This window comes from Bos indicus, chromosome 23, assembly GCF_029378745.1.
Source record: "Bos indicus isolate NIAB-ARS_2022 breed Sahiwal x Tharparkar chromosome 23, NIAB-ARS_B.indTharparkar_mat_pri_1.0, whole genome shotgun sequence".
Taxonomy (NCBI): Eukaryota; Metazoa; Chordata; class Mammalia; order Artiodactyla; family Bovidae; genus Bos; species Bos indicus.
In genome coordinates, this window is record NC_091782.1 from 31519136 (window position 1) to 31539834 (window position 20699).

General features: G+C 37.0%; 3 protein-coding genes across 3 annotated transcripts; all 3 read left to right on the forward strand.

The window, feature by feature from the left end:
• LOC109576701 (olfactory receptor 2G3-like) lies at positions 1 to 933 on the forward strand. Its single transcript, XM_019985344.2, has one exon. It carries the CDS (start codon positions 1 to 3, stop codon positions 931 to 933), a length of 933 nt encoding a protein of 310 aa, XP_019840903.2.
• Positions 934 to 8274: 7341 nt separating this feature from the next.
• Positions 8275 to 9207, forward strand: LOC109576928 (putative olfactory receptor 2W6). The gene has a single exon (XM_019985570.2). It carries the CDS (start codon positions 8275 to 8277, stop codon positions 9205 to 9207), a length of 933 nt encoding a protein of 310 aa, XP_019841129.2.
• An 8525-nt stretch (positions 9208 to 17732) lies between these two features.
• Positions 17733 to 18542, forward strand: LOC139178918 (putative olfactory receptor 2W6). Its single transcript, XM_070777720.1, has one exon. The coding sequence runs from the start codon at positions 17733 to 17735 to the stop codon at positions 18540 to 18542; it is 810 nt and encodes a 269-aa protein (XP_070633821.1).
• The last annotated feature ends 2157 nt before the right edge of the window (positions 18543 to 20699 follow it).

Consider the following 20699-nt stretch of genomic DNA (forward strand, 5'->3'; position numbering starts at 1 on the left):
ATGAAAGGAACAAATGCTAGCACTCTGGCAGGTTTCATCCTACTGGGCTTTTCTGACCAGCCCCACCTGGAGATGGTTCTCCTTCTTGTCGTCTCTATCATATACATTCTGACACTGATGGGGAACACAGCGATCATACTGGTCTCATACTTTAACCCCAAACTCCACACACCCATGTATTTCTTCCTCTCCAATCTCTCCTTCCTGGACCTCTGTTTCACCACCAGTGTTGTCCCACAAATGCTTTGGAATCTCAAGGGGCCTGACAAGACCATTAGCTACACTGGCTGTGTGATCCAGCTGTATGTTGCTTTGGGGCTGGGCTCCACGGAGTGTGTCCTGCTGACTATTATGGCCTATGACCGCTTCAATGCCATCTGTCGACCCCTCCACTATGCAGTGATCATGCACCCAAAGCTCCTCCAGCAGCTAGCAGCTCTGGCCTGGATCAGTGGCTTTGTGGGGTCCACTGCTCAGACCATCCTTGTTTTCCAGTTGCCTCTCTGCAGCCATCACATGGTGGATGACTTCACGTGTGAGGAGCCTGCCCTGATTAAGATTGCCTGTGTGAACACAACCTTCCTGGAAAATGAGCTCTCCATAGCTTCTGTCCTCTATGTGGTGATACCTCTGGGGCTTATTCTGGTCTCCTATGGCTGCATTGTCAGAAGTGTGCTAAAGATAAAATCCACTGAAGGCAGGAGGAAAGCATTTGGGACTTGTGGGTCCCACCTAATTGTTGTGGTTTTGTTTTTTGGGACTCTAGCTTCCATTTACATTCAACCCAAGAGCAAATACACACAGAATTACAGTAAATTCCTCACCCTCTTCTACACTGTAGTGACACCCTCACTTAATCCTTTGATCTGCACATTGAGAAACAAAGAAGCTAAGTGGGCGCTAAGAAGGTTGCTGGGAAGAGACCCAAGTTAGGGAGAAATGTGAAATATCCTCACACAATCACTTAGATATTAAGAACTTTAGCATCATCGAATTTTGGTTTTTCCTTTTGTTTGTAAACATCACAGCTAAATCTCCTGAATAAAATGATATGAAATTTTCTTTCAGTGACACCCTGAAGCTGCCTACTGTAAATCCTTCTCAATTCCTTTCCAGAAATGTTATCTCTTTTTTCTTTTGGCTGTTTTCTAAAGACTCTGAGAATAAATAAATAAATATTTATAGTGGTGCATATGTATACGTATTATAATTTTCCAAATCCTGGAGTTATTGCTCTAGAGATTAACTAATGCCAGGGTGGATATGTTCATGACAGATCTATTTTCTCATCACAGAAATAGAGATAGAACTTTCTTGAGAACTTTCTATTGTTCTCCAGATCTCTCATTCAGTAGTTCGACAGGCCATAACAGTTCTGGCCATTATTTACATACAAGCACAAAGGTCCACTGGAAAACCTACAATTACCTAACAGTTTTTCTTTCAGGGGGATTATTGATTCTTGTTCATTTACTAGAGGCATCTGGGACTAAGTTCATCCAGGGATTTTTCTGATCTCTTCCACCCACAGAGAAGCTTCCAAGAGATAAGAACCATGAGACTGAGTATTTCTCATTTATACATCTCTTGTGCTCACATAATGGCTCTCAATCTCTTTTGATCAATTCTTTAACTCTCTATCTGAAATCTAAGAAAATATGCATTAGAATTTTAAAGTATTGTCATTTAATCTATATATCTGTATTTGTCACAATATATAGATTTTTATTTTTATCAAAACATGTCTTTGGCCTCCTATATGTTATTCACTTTTGTGGATATCATAACTTTAGAAAATAATTTTCTTCATATTGAATATAAATTTTTACCTATTCTAATAACCTATTTTAAAATCTTGGTAATATGTTCAGTTTAAAAATATTGACCTTATTTTACCCATATCCACTTAGTTATTTGTTTATAAAATATTATCAATAGTTTATTGGCTTTAATTCTAGAGCCTGCTTAGATATACTTGCAACATGCTAGGGTTTTATGAATGTAGTCTGCTTTTTTCTTAAATAGGGATTTCCCTGGTGGTCCAGTGGTTAAGACTGCGTCCTTCCAAAACAGGAGGCATGATTTGATCCCTGGTTGGGGAACTAATTTCCCAGATGCTGTGTGCTGCTGCCAAAAAAATTAATTCTTTTAACAGAGATTAAATCCTAGGAATCATTTTAACAAAGATAAATAATTCTATCTGGATATATTAAGTTGAATAAATTAGTAAAGAAAAGCAACTATATTGCAGAAGAAAATAAATGATCTAGTTAGGAGGCATTGATAAAGTTAACAAGTGGCTTTTAAGTAAACTTTCTGTATCTCTGTTCATAAGATAAAATTTCACTGGCATTAAGAATTAAAATTGGTTATATTCAAATCAAATTACTTCACTGATTGATTAGGACAGGTAAATGCTTACTAAGCACTAAGATTACCCAAATCATTTAAAATCTTATAATTTTAATTATATAATACAATTCTCCAGGGGATCTTCCCGACCCAGGGATCGAACTCAAATCTCCCACATTCCAGGCAGACGCTTTAACCTCTGAGCCACCAGGGAAGCCCCAATAAAATTTTAAAAGCTATTAAAATAATATCCTAATGCCCATTCTAGGATAAAACATTAATACTTTCCATATACTCTTTTGTAATAAGATGTCTGTAAGAAAATGCACTGTAAAGAAAACAAGAAAGACATACCATATGAATACTAGCCAAAAATGAAGGCTGGCATTATCTTACTAGTATCAGAAAAAGTAGCCTTTAAGGGAAGAACTATTATTGGGAATAAGGAGAGACATTGCATAATGTAAACCATTTAGTTAATTTGAAAGCTATAGTAATCTTTAATTAATATTCTTTCTATGAAATAACTTCAAAATGTAAAGCAAAACCTAAGAAGTAGGAAAGGAAATAGGCAAATTCACAGCCAGAATTGGATGGATAACTGGTAGAAAAGATATACAAACATAAATGAATAAGGACGTAGAAAATATCAAGAGCACAGCAAAAATTACAAAATTAATATAGTGAAAACACTGAAGGCATGAAGACATACAAATTTTTTCAGGCGCACACAGGACATTTATAAAACATTGTCATATATTGAATAATAAATTAATACATTTCAGAACTTTAAAAGCATAAGAGCATTTTGTCCAGAAAAAATCAAACGAGGCCAGAAATCAGTAACACAGTGAACAAAGGATTAGTGCTCTTAATGTATAAAAATTTCTAATATGGAAAATAGATATAGAATATTTTCAAATAAACCCATGTATGTTAACAAGCACTTTAAAATGATCAATATCGTGCCAATTTTGTTTTATCTATTTAGTCAACAAAACTTTCCTGCCTAACTTCTCCTTTTCCCTCTGCACAGGTTTGCCCTGACAAGTTCTGAAATTGTGCTTATCAAGCTAGAGGCACAGAGGAACATGCACAAGGTGGAAAGCAGGGACTCAGCTCAGCCAAATCGCCACTGCAAGGTCTCAGATGGGAGCAGGCTGAAGCTCAGGAAACACAGAATCTTTACATGTAAATCAAGCGTAACTCGACAGTGGACATTTTATTTACTAATGTGAAAACAATTTATTACTAAAGTGGACACTTTTACCATTTGTAAATGACCAAAAAGTTATAGCACACTCTGGAGGTTTAAACCAGGACCAAGGAAAGGACTGCTACATGGTACAGGCAAGATGAATAAAGATATTGTTGTGTTTTACCCACACTCCATGAGTAGTCTCATCATTAATATATCAGTGGGTAAACATGGACTGAGTTTTGCTGGGTGCCAGGTACTCTGCCAAGTATGCTACGTGTGGTAAGTCACTTATCACCTGCCACCCTAGGCACCTGAAACTGTCATTCCACTCACTATTGATTTGAAAACTTTAGCTTCTAGAAGTTCAACAACTTGCCCGAGGAATTAGACTCTAGGTTGATCTGAATCTGAAGTCTATGATCTTATCTAATATGAAATACTCTTCTTGGGATCATAGGAAGTCCAACTTCCTTAGCATAATATATATCACTCCCTTTCTGATATGGTATTTTTTAAAATCTTTCAAGTGCATTTCTTGTGACTTTCTATTGCATTCTTGCTCCCCTAGATAGAATAGTTTAATTCCCTAAAAGATCTGTTTCTCATACTTTCATTAATTAGAACATGAAAGACACATTTGTGAAAGATGAGATTTAAGTTGGACTTTGAGAAGTATACGGTGTAATTTCCATAAATTTAATGAAAGGAAAACAAATTCAGAAACAGCTGGTGTCTACTGATTGAACATAAGATCAATGTCATGAAATACAGGAGTAAGAATATGGAGAATCGAATTTTCTGCTATTTAGAGTTTTACTTGATGTTAAAAAAGAAACAATATATAAAAGAAATATTAATAACCTCGGATACACAGATGACACGACCCTTATGGCAGAAAACAAAGAAGAACTAAAGAGCCTCTTGGTGAAAGTGAAAGAGGAGAGTGAAAAAGTTGGCTGAAAACTCAACATTTCAGAAAACTAAGATCATGGCACCCGGCTCACCACTTCATGGCAAATAGGTGGGGAAACAATGGAAACAGTGATAGACTTTATTTTCTTGGGCTCCAAAATCATTACTGACAGCGGCTGCAATCATGAAATGAAAAAATGCTTGCTCCTTGGAAGAAAAGCTATGACCAACCTAGAAAACATGTTAAAAAGCAGAGACATTACTTGCTGACAAATGTCTGTCTAGTCAAGCTCTGGATTTTCCAGTAGTCATGTACGGATGTGAGAGTTGGACTGTAAAGAAAGCTGAGTGCAGAAGAATTGATGCTTTTGAACTGTGGTGTTGGGAAAACTCTTGACAGTCCCTTGGACTGCAAGGAGATCTAACCAGTCAATCCTAAAGGAAATCAGTCCTGAATATTCGTTGGAATGACTGATGCTGACGTTGAAACTCCCAATACTTTGGCCACCTGATGTGAAGAACTGACTCTTGGGAGAGGGTGGGAAGATTTGGGAGAATGGCATTGAAACATGTAAAATATCATGTATGAAATGAGATGCCAGTCCAGGTTAAATGCATGATACTGGATGCTTGGGGCTAGTGCACTGGGACAACCCAGAGGGATGGTATGGGGAGGGAGGAGGGAGGAGGGTTCAGGATGGGGAGCACATGTATACATGTGATGGATTCATTTTTATATTGGGCAAAACTAATACAATTATGTAAAGTTTAAAAATAAAATAATATTTAAAAAAAAAAAAAAAAGAAAGACCCTGATGCCAGGAAAGATTGAAGGCAGGAGGAGACGGGGACAACAGGGGATGAGACGGTTGGATAGCCAACTCGATGGACATGAGTTTGAGCAGACTTCATGTGTTGGAGATGGAAGGGAGGCCTGGCGTGTTACAGTCCACGGACTTGCAAAGAGTCAGACACAACTGAGCGACCAAACTGAGCTGAACTGAACTGAAAAAAGAAACAAAAGGCCCCAAGTGGAGTCAGCTGTTCTCAGACCACTTCAGCAAACCAAGACCAAGTACCTAAGTTAAATACAACCTCTCCAAGCAATGTAGTCTTAATCAGTCTGCAATTTTCTAGTCAGCACCAGTAAGGTAACCTGACACAGAGACCCAGACCGTTCCTCACACAGGTGACCTAAGCCTGAAAGAATCCACTCTTTCCCCTTTGGCATATAAATTCCTCCTGTTTTGTACAGCTCTTCTCTTCTTGATAAATGGGATGCTGCCCAATTCATGAGTCATTCAATAAAACCAATTAGATCTTCAGATTTACTAGGTTGAATTTTTGCATAGACAACTTCAGTATCTGAACTTTATTTTCAAATTATATGCATATATTATTCTACACATATATCCACTGTAAAAATAAACTGCACCCAGTGAATCATTTCACACAAAGCAGGATGTACACCATGTGTTTTAAAAGCAACTATAAAAAAATGCCAATTCTTCAAGAAGTAATAACAATGCTATGTGTGTAGCATAAATCTTTTCTGATATAAAAACTTTATTTTTAGCCACTTCTAAGAAGAGGTCATGCATGTGCAATAGTCTCTCCCCTTTTATACTAGATACTAGACTCTACTTCTTCCCCAACATTTCCTATTACCCAGAAGTCTGTAGATCTATTCTTGGATCTTCATTAATTGTGTGGTAACTTCAAGAGCGTGTTTCCAAATATATGCATGTCTCCATACTATGTTCAAAACTGAGTTTAACCAATAAAAATTGTAATGAATTTCAACAAATAAATCTTTTAAGATACTATCTATATAACATTGACAATTTTGCACATGTGTGTTTAGAAGGTGGTGTGCAATTGATTGTCTTTCAGCAGCAACAGAAGCACAGTCTCCATGGCTCTTCTCTCTCCAGGGAATGTCTTCCTCTCTAATATAATGGTAGGAAGTTGCCTGGGAAGAACTCCAGAGGTGTGTGCAGAGGAAGCAAGCTAAGCACCATCCATCTGAAGAGACTTGAACCCTGAGATTACAGGAAAAAGGGGGCCAACAAACTGCACACATGGGGTTCCTCCACTGCTTGTCCTAGATCTGTGATCATGAATGACCTTCTCATCAAAATCCCCAAGAATCTCCACAGCTGGGTTGTCATTCTTCCTGGAAAGTAGTACTTTGCTGTTTAGGTGGGGGAAGAAAAAGAAAATCCATTTTAAAACTTGAAGAAATCCAGAGCTACTTGCCTTTAGCAGAGAACAAAAGCAGTTTTTCATGTATAAACTGACATTGACTCTTAAGTATGGAATACTTCCTAGCTTCGTCTCTTTGCAGATATAAATCCCTTTATCCTCATCTTGATTAAGAACAGAAATGTGAAAGGGAGCAAGACCAGTTTCAGTGTGGTGTCTCCACAGAAATAGTTGGTTTTTCTTGTAACATAAATACACAAGGAAATATTACATTGTAGAGTTACATCAAGCAAAGTGAGGCCATCATAACACTCAGAGTTTTAACTTTACCACCAAAATGCATAGGCAGATACAAAAATGCTAACCAATGTGACCACCAAGATCAGTTTCTTTCTTTTGCTATAATTCTGGAAATAATTATCATTCTCGATGCAAAACACATGAGAGTTTTGTCTTGGCCAAAATTTAAAATGCAACTGATTATTACTACGGATGCCAGAGAAAATAAGCCACTTATTCTCTCTAAACTGGAGTTTGCAATAATTGCCTGAGAGGTGCTTTAAAGACGAAGGATTCTTAGAAGTAAGTTTAATTTTCTTGCTAGGATACTTAAGGGGAGATCAGTAATTGTCATTGGATGGTTTTGTTGTTTAATCATTTGTTTTTAAGCAACTGTTTTTGATTTGATCTCCAAGATAAATGACTGTACTTCTTTTGAAGACTTCAAAATTGACCATTCAGAAGTACAAATTTTCATACCTGTGTTTCTTAATCTCTGCAAGTTAATAGTGTAAAAACACTGATAAATCAAAATAACTTACTTGATGGAAAGTCACTGGATTGCATTAGTGGCTGAATTCATGAACTCCTGTAATAAAACTACACTAAAGCATGTGAACTATTCATGTCATATAGGGTAGAGCTTGCTTATTGGGGATTGTAAATAGAATTTCCTGGAGAGCATATTCCTAAAATAGCAGACCTGTGACTCAAATGGGGAGATTTCAGAAGTTTTCCTCCACACTTATTAGAGCAATAATATTTGCTTTACAGAAAAATGATGAATATTAATGATAATTATCTCTAACCCTTTATTTTTGAAAATTCTAACAATTCCTATTTTGTTCCATGTTTTGAATTCTACATGCCTTCTTTCTCAGCCTCTTGCTCACTCAATGTATTTGTCAATATTTTTCTTTTATATCTATCATCTACATGTATGTGTATGTGTAACAATCATCTTACTTTCCATTTCTTTGGTTTTTCACACTATGAACGTTGACGGCCCATGTATTTTGGCTTCAGAGGATTTGGGATACTTCTCACATCTGTTCTGGGTTATTCTCTAAAGTCTATTCTATGTTTATATATTTCCTTGCAATGAATTTGGTGTTTTCAGACTCTGTGTGTCTCTTCATAACAAGACAACCTATTATACTATTTATTTTGCATACTTTTACTCTGTCATTACTCCATATTAAAAAATCAGTGTCAAAGTGCTCATTTTACTTAGTTTGTTATATATATTTTTGTTATGATATCTGACTTTCTTTCTCACAGGAAGAAAATAGGAATGACCAAGAATGGTGACTCACAATTAAGCAATGAAAGGAACAAATGCTAGCACTCTGGCAGGTTTCATCCTACTGGGCTTTTCTGACCAGCCCCACCTGGAGATGGTTCTCCTTCTTGTCGTCTCTATCATATACATTCTGACACTGATGGGGAACACAGCGATCATACTGGTCTCATACTTTAACCCCAAACTCCACACACCCATGTATTTCTTCCTCTCCAATCTCTCCTTCCTGGACCTCTGTTTCACCACCAGTGTTGTCCCACAAATGCTTTGGAATCTCAAGGGGCCTGACAAGACCATTAGCTACACTGGCTGTGTGATCCAGCTGTATGTTGCTTTGGGGCTGGGCTCCACAGAGTGTGTCCTGCTGACTATTATGGCCTATGACCGCTTCAGTGCCATCTGTCGACCCCTCCACTATGGAGTGATCATGCACCCAAAGCTCCTCCAGCAGCTAGCAGCTCTGGCCTGGATCAGTGGCTTTGTGGAGTCCATGGTTCAGACCATCCTTGTTTTCCAGTTGCCTCTCTGCAGCCATCACATGGTGGATGACTTCATGTGTGAGGAGCCTGCCCTGATAAAGATTGCCTGTGTGAACACAACCTTCCTGGAAAATGAGCTCTCCATAGCTATTGTGCTGTACGTGGTGATACCTCTGGGGCTTATTCTGGTCTCCTATGGCTGCATTGTTAGGAGTGTGCTGAAGATAAAATCCACTGAAGGCAGGAAGAAAGCATTTGGGACTTGTGGGTCCCACCTAATTGTTGTGGTTTTGTTTTTTGGGACAATAATTTCTGTCTACATCCAACCCAAGAGCAAATACACACAGAATTACAGTAAATTCCTCACCCTCTTCTACACTGTAGTGACACCCTCACTGAATCCTTTGATCTACACCTTGAGAAATAAAGAAGTTAAGTGGGCGCTAAGAAGGTTAGTGGGAAGAGATTCAAGATAAGGAGAAATGTGAGCCATCCTCATACAGTCCTTCAGATACTGGGAACTTTTAACATCATCTATTTCTGGTTTTTCCTTTCACATATGAGGATCACAGCTAAATTTCCTGAATAAAATGGTGTGAAATTTTCTTTCAATGACATCTTGAAGTTACCAATTCTAAATTCTTCTTATTCTCTTCTCAGAAATGTTGTGTCTCCATTTTGTAAAGATCCTATGAATAAATAAATATTTATATTATGTGCACATGTATTGTATTATGCTTTCATAAGTCTGGAGTTAGTGCTCTAGTGATTAACTAGTGACAGATACTCATTAATGATAATGATACTGTTCTGACAGATCTGTTTTCTCATCACAGAAGAAATCTTCTGCCTCATCGTGGTAGAGCTCACATCATAGCTGCAGATATGGGGGTTTACCTGAGACCTTCCTTTCACTCTCCAGGTCTCACACTGAATAGTTCCTAGGCCATATGTGTTCTGTGCAGTTTATATGAAAATGAAAAGGTTCACTGAAAGAGCCACAATTACCTAAAGTTTTTCTTATTTGGAGGATTGTTGATTCCACTTCATTCACTAGAGGAATCCGGGATTAAGTACACCTGGGATTTTTCAGATCTCCTCTACCCACAGGGAAAGCTTCCAAGGGCTATGAGCTATGAGATGAGTATTTCTCTTTCATGCATGTCTTGTCAGCACAAAATACCTCTCAATCTCTTTTGATCAATTATTTAGCTTTATATCTGGGATCTAAGTAAATATGCAAATAGAGCTTTAAGTGCTGTCATTAAATGTGAATATTTAATTTGACAAAGTAAGGAGTTATCTTTACAAAAAATGTCTTTTGTCTCTGATATGTTATTCACTTTTATAGATATAATTTTATAGAATTTGCAAAATTGCTTTTCCTCATATTGAATGTAACATTTTAATCTGTTCCAAAAACATTCTTTAAAATATTGACATTTTTCCATATATTCACAGTGGTTATTTATTTATAAAATATTATCAAGATCCTTCAGTCAGTTCAGTTCAGCTCAGTTGCTCAGTCATGTCCGACTCCTTGCAACTCCATGGACTGCAGCATGCCAGTCCTGTCCATCACCAATTCCCAGAGTTTACTCAAACTCATGTCCATTGAGTCGGTGATGCCATCCAGCCATCTCATCCTCTGTCGTACCCTTCTCCTCCCACATTCAATCTTTCCCCGCATCAGGGTCGTCACAGAACTGAGTCAGTTCTTCACATCAGGTGGCCAAAGGATTGGAGTTTTAGCTTCAACATGAGTCTTTCTAATGAATATTCAGGGTTGATCTCCTTTAGGATGGACAGGTTGGATCTCCTTGCAGTCCAAGGGAATCTCCAGAGTCTTCTCCAACACCACAGTTCAAAAGCATCAATTCTTCTGTGCTCAGCTTTCTTTATAGTCCAACTCTCACATCCATACATGACCATTGGAAAAACAATAGCTTTGATTAGATGGACCTTTCTTGGCAAAGTAATATCTCTGCTTGTTAATACGCTCTCTAGGTTTGTCATAGCTTTTCTTCTAAGAAGCAAGTGTCTGTTAATTTCATGGCTACAGTCACCATCTGCAGTGATTTTGGAGCACAGAAACATAAAAGTCTGTCACTGTTTCCCTTGTTTCCCCATCTGTTTGCCATGAAGTGATGGGACCAGATGCCATGATCTTCGTTTTCTAAATGTTGGGCTTTAAGCCAATTTTTTCACTCTCCTCTTTCACTTTCATCAAGAGGCTCGTTAGTTTTTCTTCATTTTCTGCTGTAAGGGTGGTGTCACCTGCAATCTGAGGTTATTGGTATTTCACCTGGCAATCTTGATTCCAGCTTGTGCTTCCTCCAGCCCAGCCTTTCTCATGATGTACTCTGCATATAAGTTAAATAAGCAGGGTGACAATATACAGCCTTGACATACTCCTTTTCCTATTTGGAACCAGTCTGTTGCTCCATGTCCAGTTCTAACTGTTGTTTCTTGACCTGCATACAAGTTTTCCAAGAGGCAGGTCAGGTGGTCTGTATTCCCATCTCTTTCAGAATTTTCCAAAGTTTATTGTGATCCACACAGTCAAAGGCTTTGGCATAGTCAATAAAGCAGAAATAAATGTTTTTTCTGGAACACTCTTGGTTTTTTGATGGTCCAGAGGATGTTGGCAATTTGATCTCTGGTTCCTCTGCCTTTTCTAAAGCCAGCTTGAACATCTGGAATTTCATAGTTCACATACTACTGAAGCCTGGCTTGGAGAATTTTGAGCATTACTTTACTAGCGTGTGAGATGAGTGCAATTGTGCGGTAGTTAGAGCATTCTTTGGCTTTGCCTTTCTTTGGTATTGGAATGAAAACTGACCTTTTCCAGTCCTGTGGCCACTGCTGAGTTTTCCAAATTTGCTGACATATTGAGTGCAGCACTTTCTTTCACAGCATCATCTTCCAGGATTTGAAATAGCTCAACTGGAATTCCATCACCTCCACTAGCTTTGTTCATAGTGATGCTTTCTAAGGCCCACTTGACTTCACATTCCAGGATGTCTGGCTCTAGGTGAGTGATCACACCATCGTGATTATCTAGGTCATGAAGATCATTTTTGTACAGTTTTCCTGTGTATTCTTGCCACCTCTTCTTAATATCTTCTGCTTCTGTTAGGTCCCTACCGTTTCTGTCCTTTATTGAGCCCATCTTTGCATGAAGTGTTTCCTTTGTATCTCTAATTTTCTTGAAGAGATCTCGAGTCTTTCCCATTCTATTGTTTTCATCTATTTCTTTGCATTGATTGCTGAGGAAGGCTTTCCTATCTCTCCTTGCTATTCTTTGGAACTCTGCATTCAAATGAGTATATCTTTCCTTTTCTCCTTTGCCTTTCGCTTCTCTTCTTCAGGATCATCTAGATTCTTACTGGCTTTAATTCTAGAGCCTGGTTAGGCATACTTGCAACACGTGATTCTTTTATAAGTGTGGCTTTTGAATATACTTAATAGAAGCTAATCCTAATGAATCATTTAACAAAGATAAGAAACTCTAGCTGAATATAATACAAAGTTAAATGGAATGGTCAAAAAATATTCAACCATATTGGAGAAGAAAAACATGATAAAGTCAGAAGCCATTGATAAGGTAACTTAAGTGTTATCTCTGTAAACTTTATTTCTCTATTCATTAGGCAAACTTTGGTTAGTATTAATATGCGACCCTATGGACTGTAGCCTGTCAGGCCACTCTGTCTATGGAATTCTCCAGGAAAGGATACTGGAGTGGGTAGCCTTTCCCTTCTCCAGAGGATCTTCCCAACCAGGAATTGAACCCAGGTCTCCTATATTGCAGGCAGATTCTTTACCACCTAAGCCACCAGAGAGCCCAACGTCATCAGAAATTTTTACAGACAATCCCAATACATGAACACTGTAATTTTCAAATTAGATGTATATATTTATATCTTATATTTTATCCATATATTTATAATTTTTGTAAACTATAAATTGTACCTGAACGGATTATTTTACACAAAACCTGATATACACCATCTACTTAAGAGACAACTATAGAATAACATTGGCAATACTTTAAGAAGTGATAATACTGCTGTCTGTAGAGCATAATTCCTTTTTGACACAAAGGCTTTTCTAAAATAAATTTATTCATTTTAATTGGAGGCTAATTACTTCACAATATTATAGTGGTTTCACCATACATTGCCATGAATCAGCCATAGGTGTACATGTGTTCCCCATGCTGAATCCCTCTCCCACCTCCCTCCCCATCCCATCCCTCTGGGTCATCCCAGTGCACCAGCCCAGAGCACCCTGTCCCATGCATTGAACCTGGACTGGCGATCCATTTCACGTATGATAATATACATGTTTCAATGCCATTCTCTCAAATCATCCCACCCTCACCCTCTCCCACCGAGTTCAAAAGACTGTTCTACACATCTGGTCTCTTTTGCTCTCTTGCATACAGGGTTATCATTACCATCTTTCTAAATTCCATATATATGCATTAGTATACTGTATTGGTGTTTTTCTTTCTGGCTTACTTCACTCTGTATAATAGGCTCCAGTTTCATCCACCTCATTAGAACTGATTCACATGTATTCTTTTTAATAGCTGAGTAATATTCCATTGTGTATATGTACCACTGCTTTCTTATCCATTCATCTGCTGATGGGCATCTAGGTTGCTTCCATGTCCTGGCTATTATAAACAGTGCTGTGATGAACATTGGGGTACATGTGTCTCTTTCATTCTGGTTTCCTTGTTGTGTATGCCCAGCAATGGAATTGCTGGGTCATATGGCAGTTCTATTTCCAGTTTTTTAAGGAACCTCCACACTGTTCTCCATAGTGGCTGTACCAGTTTTCACTTCTACCAACAGTGTAAGAGGGTTCCCTTTTCTCCACACCATCTCCAGTATTTATTACTTGTAGAGTTTTGGATAGCAGCCATTCTGACTGGCGTGAAATGGTACCTCATTGTGGTTTTGATTTGCATTTCTCTGATAATGAGTGATGTTGAGCATCTTTTCATGTGTTTGTTAGCCATCTCTATGTCTTCTTTGGAGAAATGTCTGTTTAGCTCTTTGGCCCACTTCTTGATTGGGTCATTTATTTTTCTGGAATTGAGCTGCAGGAGTTGCTTGTATATTTTTGAGATTAATTTTTTGTCTGTTGCTTCGTTTGCTATTATTTTCTCATATTCTGAAGGCTGTCTTTTCACCTTGCTTATAGTTTTCTTTGTTGTGCAAAAGCTTTTAAGTTTAATTAGGTCCCATTTGTTTATTTTTGCTTTTATTTCCATTACTCTGGGAGGTGGTCATAGAGTATCCTGCTGTGATGTATGTCGGAGAGTATTTTGCCTATGTTTTCTTCTAGGAGTTTTATAGTTTTTGGTCTTACATTTAGATCTTTAATCCATTTTGAATTTATTTTTGTGTATGGTGTTAAAAGTGTTCTAGTTCCATTCTTTTACAAGGGATTGACCAGTTTTCCACAAAGACTTTATTTTTCACCATTCCTTAACAGATTCTATGGCATGCATGTGTACTAAACTGAGGTTCTCTCACAAAAACTTCAATGAATTAAAATGTAAATGAGGAATGAATGAGAAGTTTAGGTTAACAGAAAAACACTACTATATAGTACTATGAAGTAAATTAAAAAGGCTATTGAATACCAGTCCCTCTAGAGCACATGGACTGATATTAAATAGCTGGTGATAATCTATAATGGAAAAGAATATTAAAAGTATGTAGATGTACATATATATTATATATGGGGCTTCCCAGTGTGGCTCAGCTGTAAATAATCTGCCTACCAATATAGAAGACATGAGTTCAATCTTTGGATCAGGAAGATCCCCTGGAGAAGGAAATGGCAACCCACTCCAGTATTCTTGTCTGGAAAATCCCATGGACAGAGAAGCCTGGTGGACATCAGTCCATGAAGTTGCAAAAGAGTTGGACATGACTTAACAACTAAACATCATAAATCATATATACATATATATTAAAATACAAGAATATATAAACTGTATATGTATAAAGTTGGATCAATTTGATTACACCAGAAATTAACACATTGTAACTCAACTGTACTTCAATAAAAAATCTTTTAAGGTACTATCTAAATAATATTGACACAATATTACCTAGCTATATTTAATAGTATGTAATAGAAAATAGGTGAAAGACCTTAACAGGCTCTGCAAACTTTATTATGTGTAGAACTAAAGGATGTTCTCACAGACTGGAAGTCCATTGGTCCTTTCTATCTGGTATCCAGTATACTATGACAACATGAAAGTATCTGTTTTGAATACCTTTACAGCAAATTGCCTGTGTACACGCATGCGTGTGTTTACAAGGTGTTATGCAATTAATTGTCTTCCACTGACAACAGAAGCACAAGTCTCTGTGGCTCTTTTCTCTCCAGGGGCCTGTCTCCCTCTCTAATATAGTTATGGGAAGTTACTTGGGAAGAAAAACTCAAGGAATTTGTGCTGAGTAAACAAGCTAACCACCATCCATCTGAAGAGAGCTTCAGATTAGAGGGGTTTGCAATTACAGGAGCATGAGATAACAGGAGAGACTGAGTTTACTGCCCACATGGGGTTCCTTCACTGCCTGTCCTAGATCAGTGACCATGATTAAACTTTTTATCCAAACCTCCAAGAACCTCTACCTTGGATTGCCATTCTTTCCAGAAGGTAGAACTTACTCTCTGTTGTTTTTGGAAAAAAAGGGAAAGTGCTAGCTTTGGCAGCACATATACTTAAAAAAAAAAAAAAAAAAAGGTGGAAAAAAGGAAAATTCATTTTAAAAGTTGAAGAAATCTAGAGCTACTTGCCTTCAGCAATGAATGGAAGTGGTTTTTTTAATGTGTAACCCAACATTGACTAATGATGAATAATTGACTACCTTCTCCTCTTTGCAGATGTAAATCCCCGTATTGTCACCTTGATTAACAACAGGAATATGAAAGAGAGAACAGGTTCAGTGTGGTCTGTTTGAAAAATATTGGTTATTCTTGCAACGTAAATGCACAAGGAAAAATTGTGAAAATGTAGAATTACATCAAGCAAAATGAGGCCACTCATGTGCTGACATTTTTCCAGGAGTCATTGAATATTTCAACAATCAGATCAGATCAGATCAGTCGCTCAGTCGTGTCCGACTCTTTGTGACCCCATGAATCGCAGCATGCCAGGCCTCCCTGTCCATCACCAACTCCCGGAGTTCACTCAGACCCACGTCCATCGAGTCAGTGATGCCATCCAGTCATCTCATCCTCTGTCATCCCCTTCTCCTCCTGCCCCCAATCCCTCCCAGCATTAGAGTTTTTTCCAATGAGTCAATTCTTTGCATGAGGTGGCCAAAGTCATTTCAACAATACAGTTATTTTATTCTTTACTGAATAGTAGAGTCAAAGTTAGCCAGATAAGGTCAATGTCAATTGTAATGTATCTAGTGTTAACTTTAATTCAGGGTTTTTATTTTCCCACCAAAATGCATGGGCAGATAGACAGATGCTAACCAATGTGATCACCAGGATCAGTTACTTTCTTTTGCTCTAATTCTGGAAAAACAATCATACTCTACTCAAAATACATGATAGTTTTGTCTCAGCAAAAATTCAAAATTTAGCTGATTTTTACCTTGGATGTTTATTCTCTCTAAAATGGACTATGCAATAATTGCCTGAGAGTCATTGTAATGGCCACGGGTTCTTAGAAGTAAGTTTTATTATCTGGTGGAGATATTTAAGGGAAAATCAGAAATTTTCAATGGAGGGTTTATTGTTGTTTTTTTATTACTTTGTTTTTAAAGAATTTGTTTAGATTTGATATCACAAGTAAATGACTGCAACCATTTTGGAGATCTCTGAACTGACCATTCAGAACCACAAATTTGCATAACTATATCTCTTAATCTTTGCAAGTTAATAGTTAAAAAGACATGGGTAAGTTCTACATAATTTACTTTTAACAGAGTCAACACATTGTACTAGGTGGCTGAATTCATATACTCTTGTAATAAAATGACATTAAAGTATGTGAACTGAGGGGCTACTAGGGGCAAGAGTTTGCTGTTTTAGGGACTGTAAAGTAGATTTTTCTAGAGAGTAGTATTTACTCTCTAGAAAGTAAATACTAGAAAGTATTACTCTCTAGAAAGTTGTCAGACTAGTGACTCAATTAGGGAGATCACAGAAGTTTCCTTTAACACTATTATCAGGTTAATAATTATTTGCTTCACAGAAAAAGAATGAATAATAATAATAACCATTTCTAACACTTGCAATGTGAAAATTCTAACTCTTCTTGTCTTTAGGTCTCCAGAGCTGTGTACTTTGGTAGACTCTTGCTCTCTCAATGTATTTTTCAACTTATCTTTTATATCTATTATCATGTATCCATATGTGTAACCATCATCTTTCTTTCAATTTCTTTGGTTTTCACACTATGCACATTAATGGTCTGTATATACATTTTTAATATAAATTTATTTATTTTAATTGGAGGTTAATTACTTTACAATCTTGTATTGGTTTTGCCATACATCAACATGGGAGAATGGCATTGGCCTGTATATTTTATCTTCAGAGAATTGGGGATACATTTCAAACCTGCTTTTGCATATGTTCTAATTCTATTCTATGTTTATATATATATTTTTAAGCACTAGATGTTTTCATGACGTATATTTCTATCTGTATAACAAGTCAACATGTTACATTTTATATTTTGCACAATTTTATTTTGCCTGTTATTTCTCTATATAAAAATCAGTGTCAAATGTTCACTTTACTCAGTTAGTTATTTTCCCACTGATTTTTATATCTGATTTTCTTCCCACAGGAAGAAAATAGTTATTCTTCGACTGATTTTAATATCTGCTCACAGGAAGAAAGTAGGAATGACCAAGAATGGTGACTCACAATTAAGCAATGAAAGGAACAAATGCTAGCACTCCGGCAGGTATCATCTTACTTTTCTGACCAGCCCCACCTGGAGATGGTTCTCCTTCTTGTCGTCTCTATCATATACATTCTGACACTGATGGGGAACACAGTGATCATACTGGTCTCATACTTTAACCCCAAACTCCACACACCCATGTATTTCTTCCTCTCCAATCTCTCCTTCCTGGACCTCTGTTTCACCACCAGTGTTGTCCCACAAATGCTTTGGAATCTCAAGGGGCCTGACAAGACCATTAGCTACACTGGCTGTGTGATCCAGCTGTATGTTGCTTTGGGGCTCCACAGAGTTTCCATGGAGTGTGTCCTGCTGACTGTTATGGCCTATGACCACTTCAGTGCTATCTGTCGACCCCTCCACTATGGAGTGATTATGCACCCAAAGCTTCTCCAGCAACTAGCAGCTCTGGCCTGGATCAGTGGCTTTGTGGGGTCCACTGTTCAGACCATTCTTGTTTTCCAGTTGCCTCTCTGCAGCCATCACATGGTGGATGACTTCATGTGTGAGGAGCCTGCCCTGATAAAGATTGCCTGTGTGAACACAACCTTCCTGGAAAATGAGCTCTCCATAGCTATTGTGCTGTACGTGGTGATACCTCTGGGGCTTATTCTGGTCTCCTATGGCTGCATTGTGAGGAGTGTGCTAAAGATAAAATCCATTGAAGGCAGGAAGAAAGCATTTGGGACTTGTGGGTCCCACCTAATTATTGTAGTTTTGTTTTTTGGAACTCTAGCTTCCATTTACATTCAACCCAAGAGCAAATACACACAGAATTACAGTAAATTCCTCACCCTCTTCTACACTGTAATGACACCCTCACTGAATCCTTTGATCTACACTTGAGAAGCAAAGAAGCTAAGTGGGCGCTAAGAAGGTTGCTGGGAAGAGACCCAAGTTAGGGAGAAATGTGAAATATCCTCATACAATCCCTCAGATAGTAAGGACTTTTAGCATCATCTAATTTTGGTTTTTCCTTTTGTTTGTAAAGATCACAGCTAAATCTCCTGAATAAAATGGCATGAAATTTTCTTTCAGTAACACCCTGAAGCTGCCTACTGTAAATCCTTCTCATATTCCTTTGCAGAAATGTTATGTCTCTTTTTTCTTTTGGCTGTTTTCTAAAGATTCTATAAATGAATAAATAAATATTTATAGTGGTGCATATGTATACGTATTATAATTTTACAAATCCTGGAGTTATTGCTCTAGAGATTAACTAATGGCAGGGTGGATATGTTTATGACAGATCTATTTTCTCATCACAGAAGAAATCACCTGCCTCATAGAGATAGAACTTTCTTGAGAACTTTCTATTTTTCTCCAGATGTCTCATTCAGTAGTCCACAGGCCATAAGTGTTCTGTCCATTGTTTACATACAAGCATAAATGTCCACTGGAAAACCTACAATTACCTAACAGGTTTTCTTTTAGAGGGGATCATTGATTCTTGTTCATTTACTAGAGGCATCTGGGACTAAGTACATCCAGGGATTTTTCTGATCTCTTCCACCCACAGAGAAAGCTTCCACGAGATATGAACCATGAGACTTAGTATCTCTCATTTATACATCTCTTGTCCTCACACAATGGCTTTCAATCTCTTTTGATCAATTCTTTAACTCTCTATCTGGAATCTAAGAATATATGCATTAGAATTTTAAAGTATTGTCATTTAATCTAAATATCTATATTTGTCACAATATATAGATTTCTTTACCAAAACATGTCTTTGGCCTCCTATATGTTATTCACTTTTATGGATATCATAACTTTAGAAAAATAATTCTCTTCATACTGAATATAAAGTTTTATCTATTCTAATAACATACTTTAAAATCTTGGTAATATGTTCAGTTTAAAAATATTGACCTTATTTTACCCATATCCACATAGTTATTTGTTTATAAAATATTATCAATAGTTTATTGGCTTTAATTCTAGAGCCTGCTTAGATATACTCGCAACATGCTGTGGTTTTATGAATGTAGTCTGCTTTTTTCTTAAATAGGGATTTCCCTGGTGGTCCAGTGGTTAACATGCTTCCAAAGCAGGAGGCATGGTTTGATCCCTGGATGGGGAACTAATTTCCCAGATGCTGTGTGCTGCTGCCAAAAAAATTAATTCTTTTAACAGAGATTAAATCCTAGGAATCATTTTAACAAAGACAAATGATTCTTTCTGGATATATTAAGAAGTTGAATAAATTAGTAAAAAAAAGCAACTATGTTGGAGAAGAAAATAAATGATCTAGTTAGGAGGCATTGACAAGGTTAACAGGTGACATTTAAGTAAACTTTCTATATCCTGGTTCATAAGATAAAATTGTATTAGCATTAATAATTAAACCTGGTTATATTCAAATCAAATTACTTCACTGATTGATTAGGACAGGTAAATGCGTACTAAGCACTAAGATTACCCAAATCATTTAAAATCTTATAATTTTATTATACAATAAAATTTTAAAAGCTATTGAAAATGATATCCTTTTGCTCACACTAGGATAGAACATTAATACTTTCCATGTATTCTTTTTGTATGTAGTAGAGTAATTTAAAAAATAAGACAAGTCTGTAAGAAGAGGCACTGTACAGAGTACAGAAAAGACATACCACGTGAATACTAGCCAACAAAGAAGACTGGCATGATCTTACTACTATCAAACAGGGTAGCCTTTAAGGGATGAACTATTATTAGGAATAAGGGGAGACATTGCATAATATAAACCATTTAGTTAACATGAAAGCTATAATAATCTTTAATTAAAATGCTTTCTATCAAATAACTTTAAAATATGAAGCAAAACCTAACATATAAGAAAGGAAATAAGCAAATTTACAGCCAGAATTGAATGGATAACTGGTAGAAAAGATATACAAACATAAATGAATAAGGACGTAGAAAATATCAAGAGCACAGCAAAAATTACAAAATTAATATAGTGAAAACACTGAAGGCATGATGACATATAAAATTTTTCAGGCACACACAGGACATTTA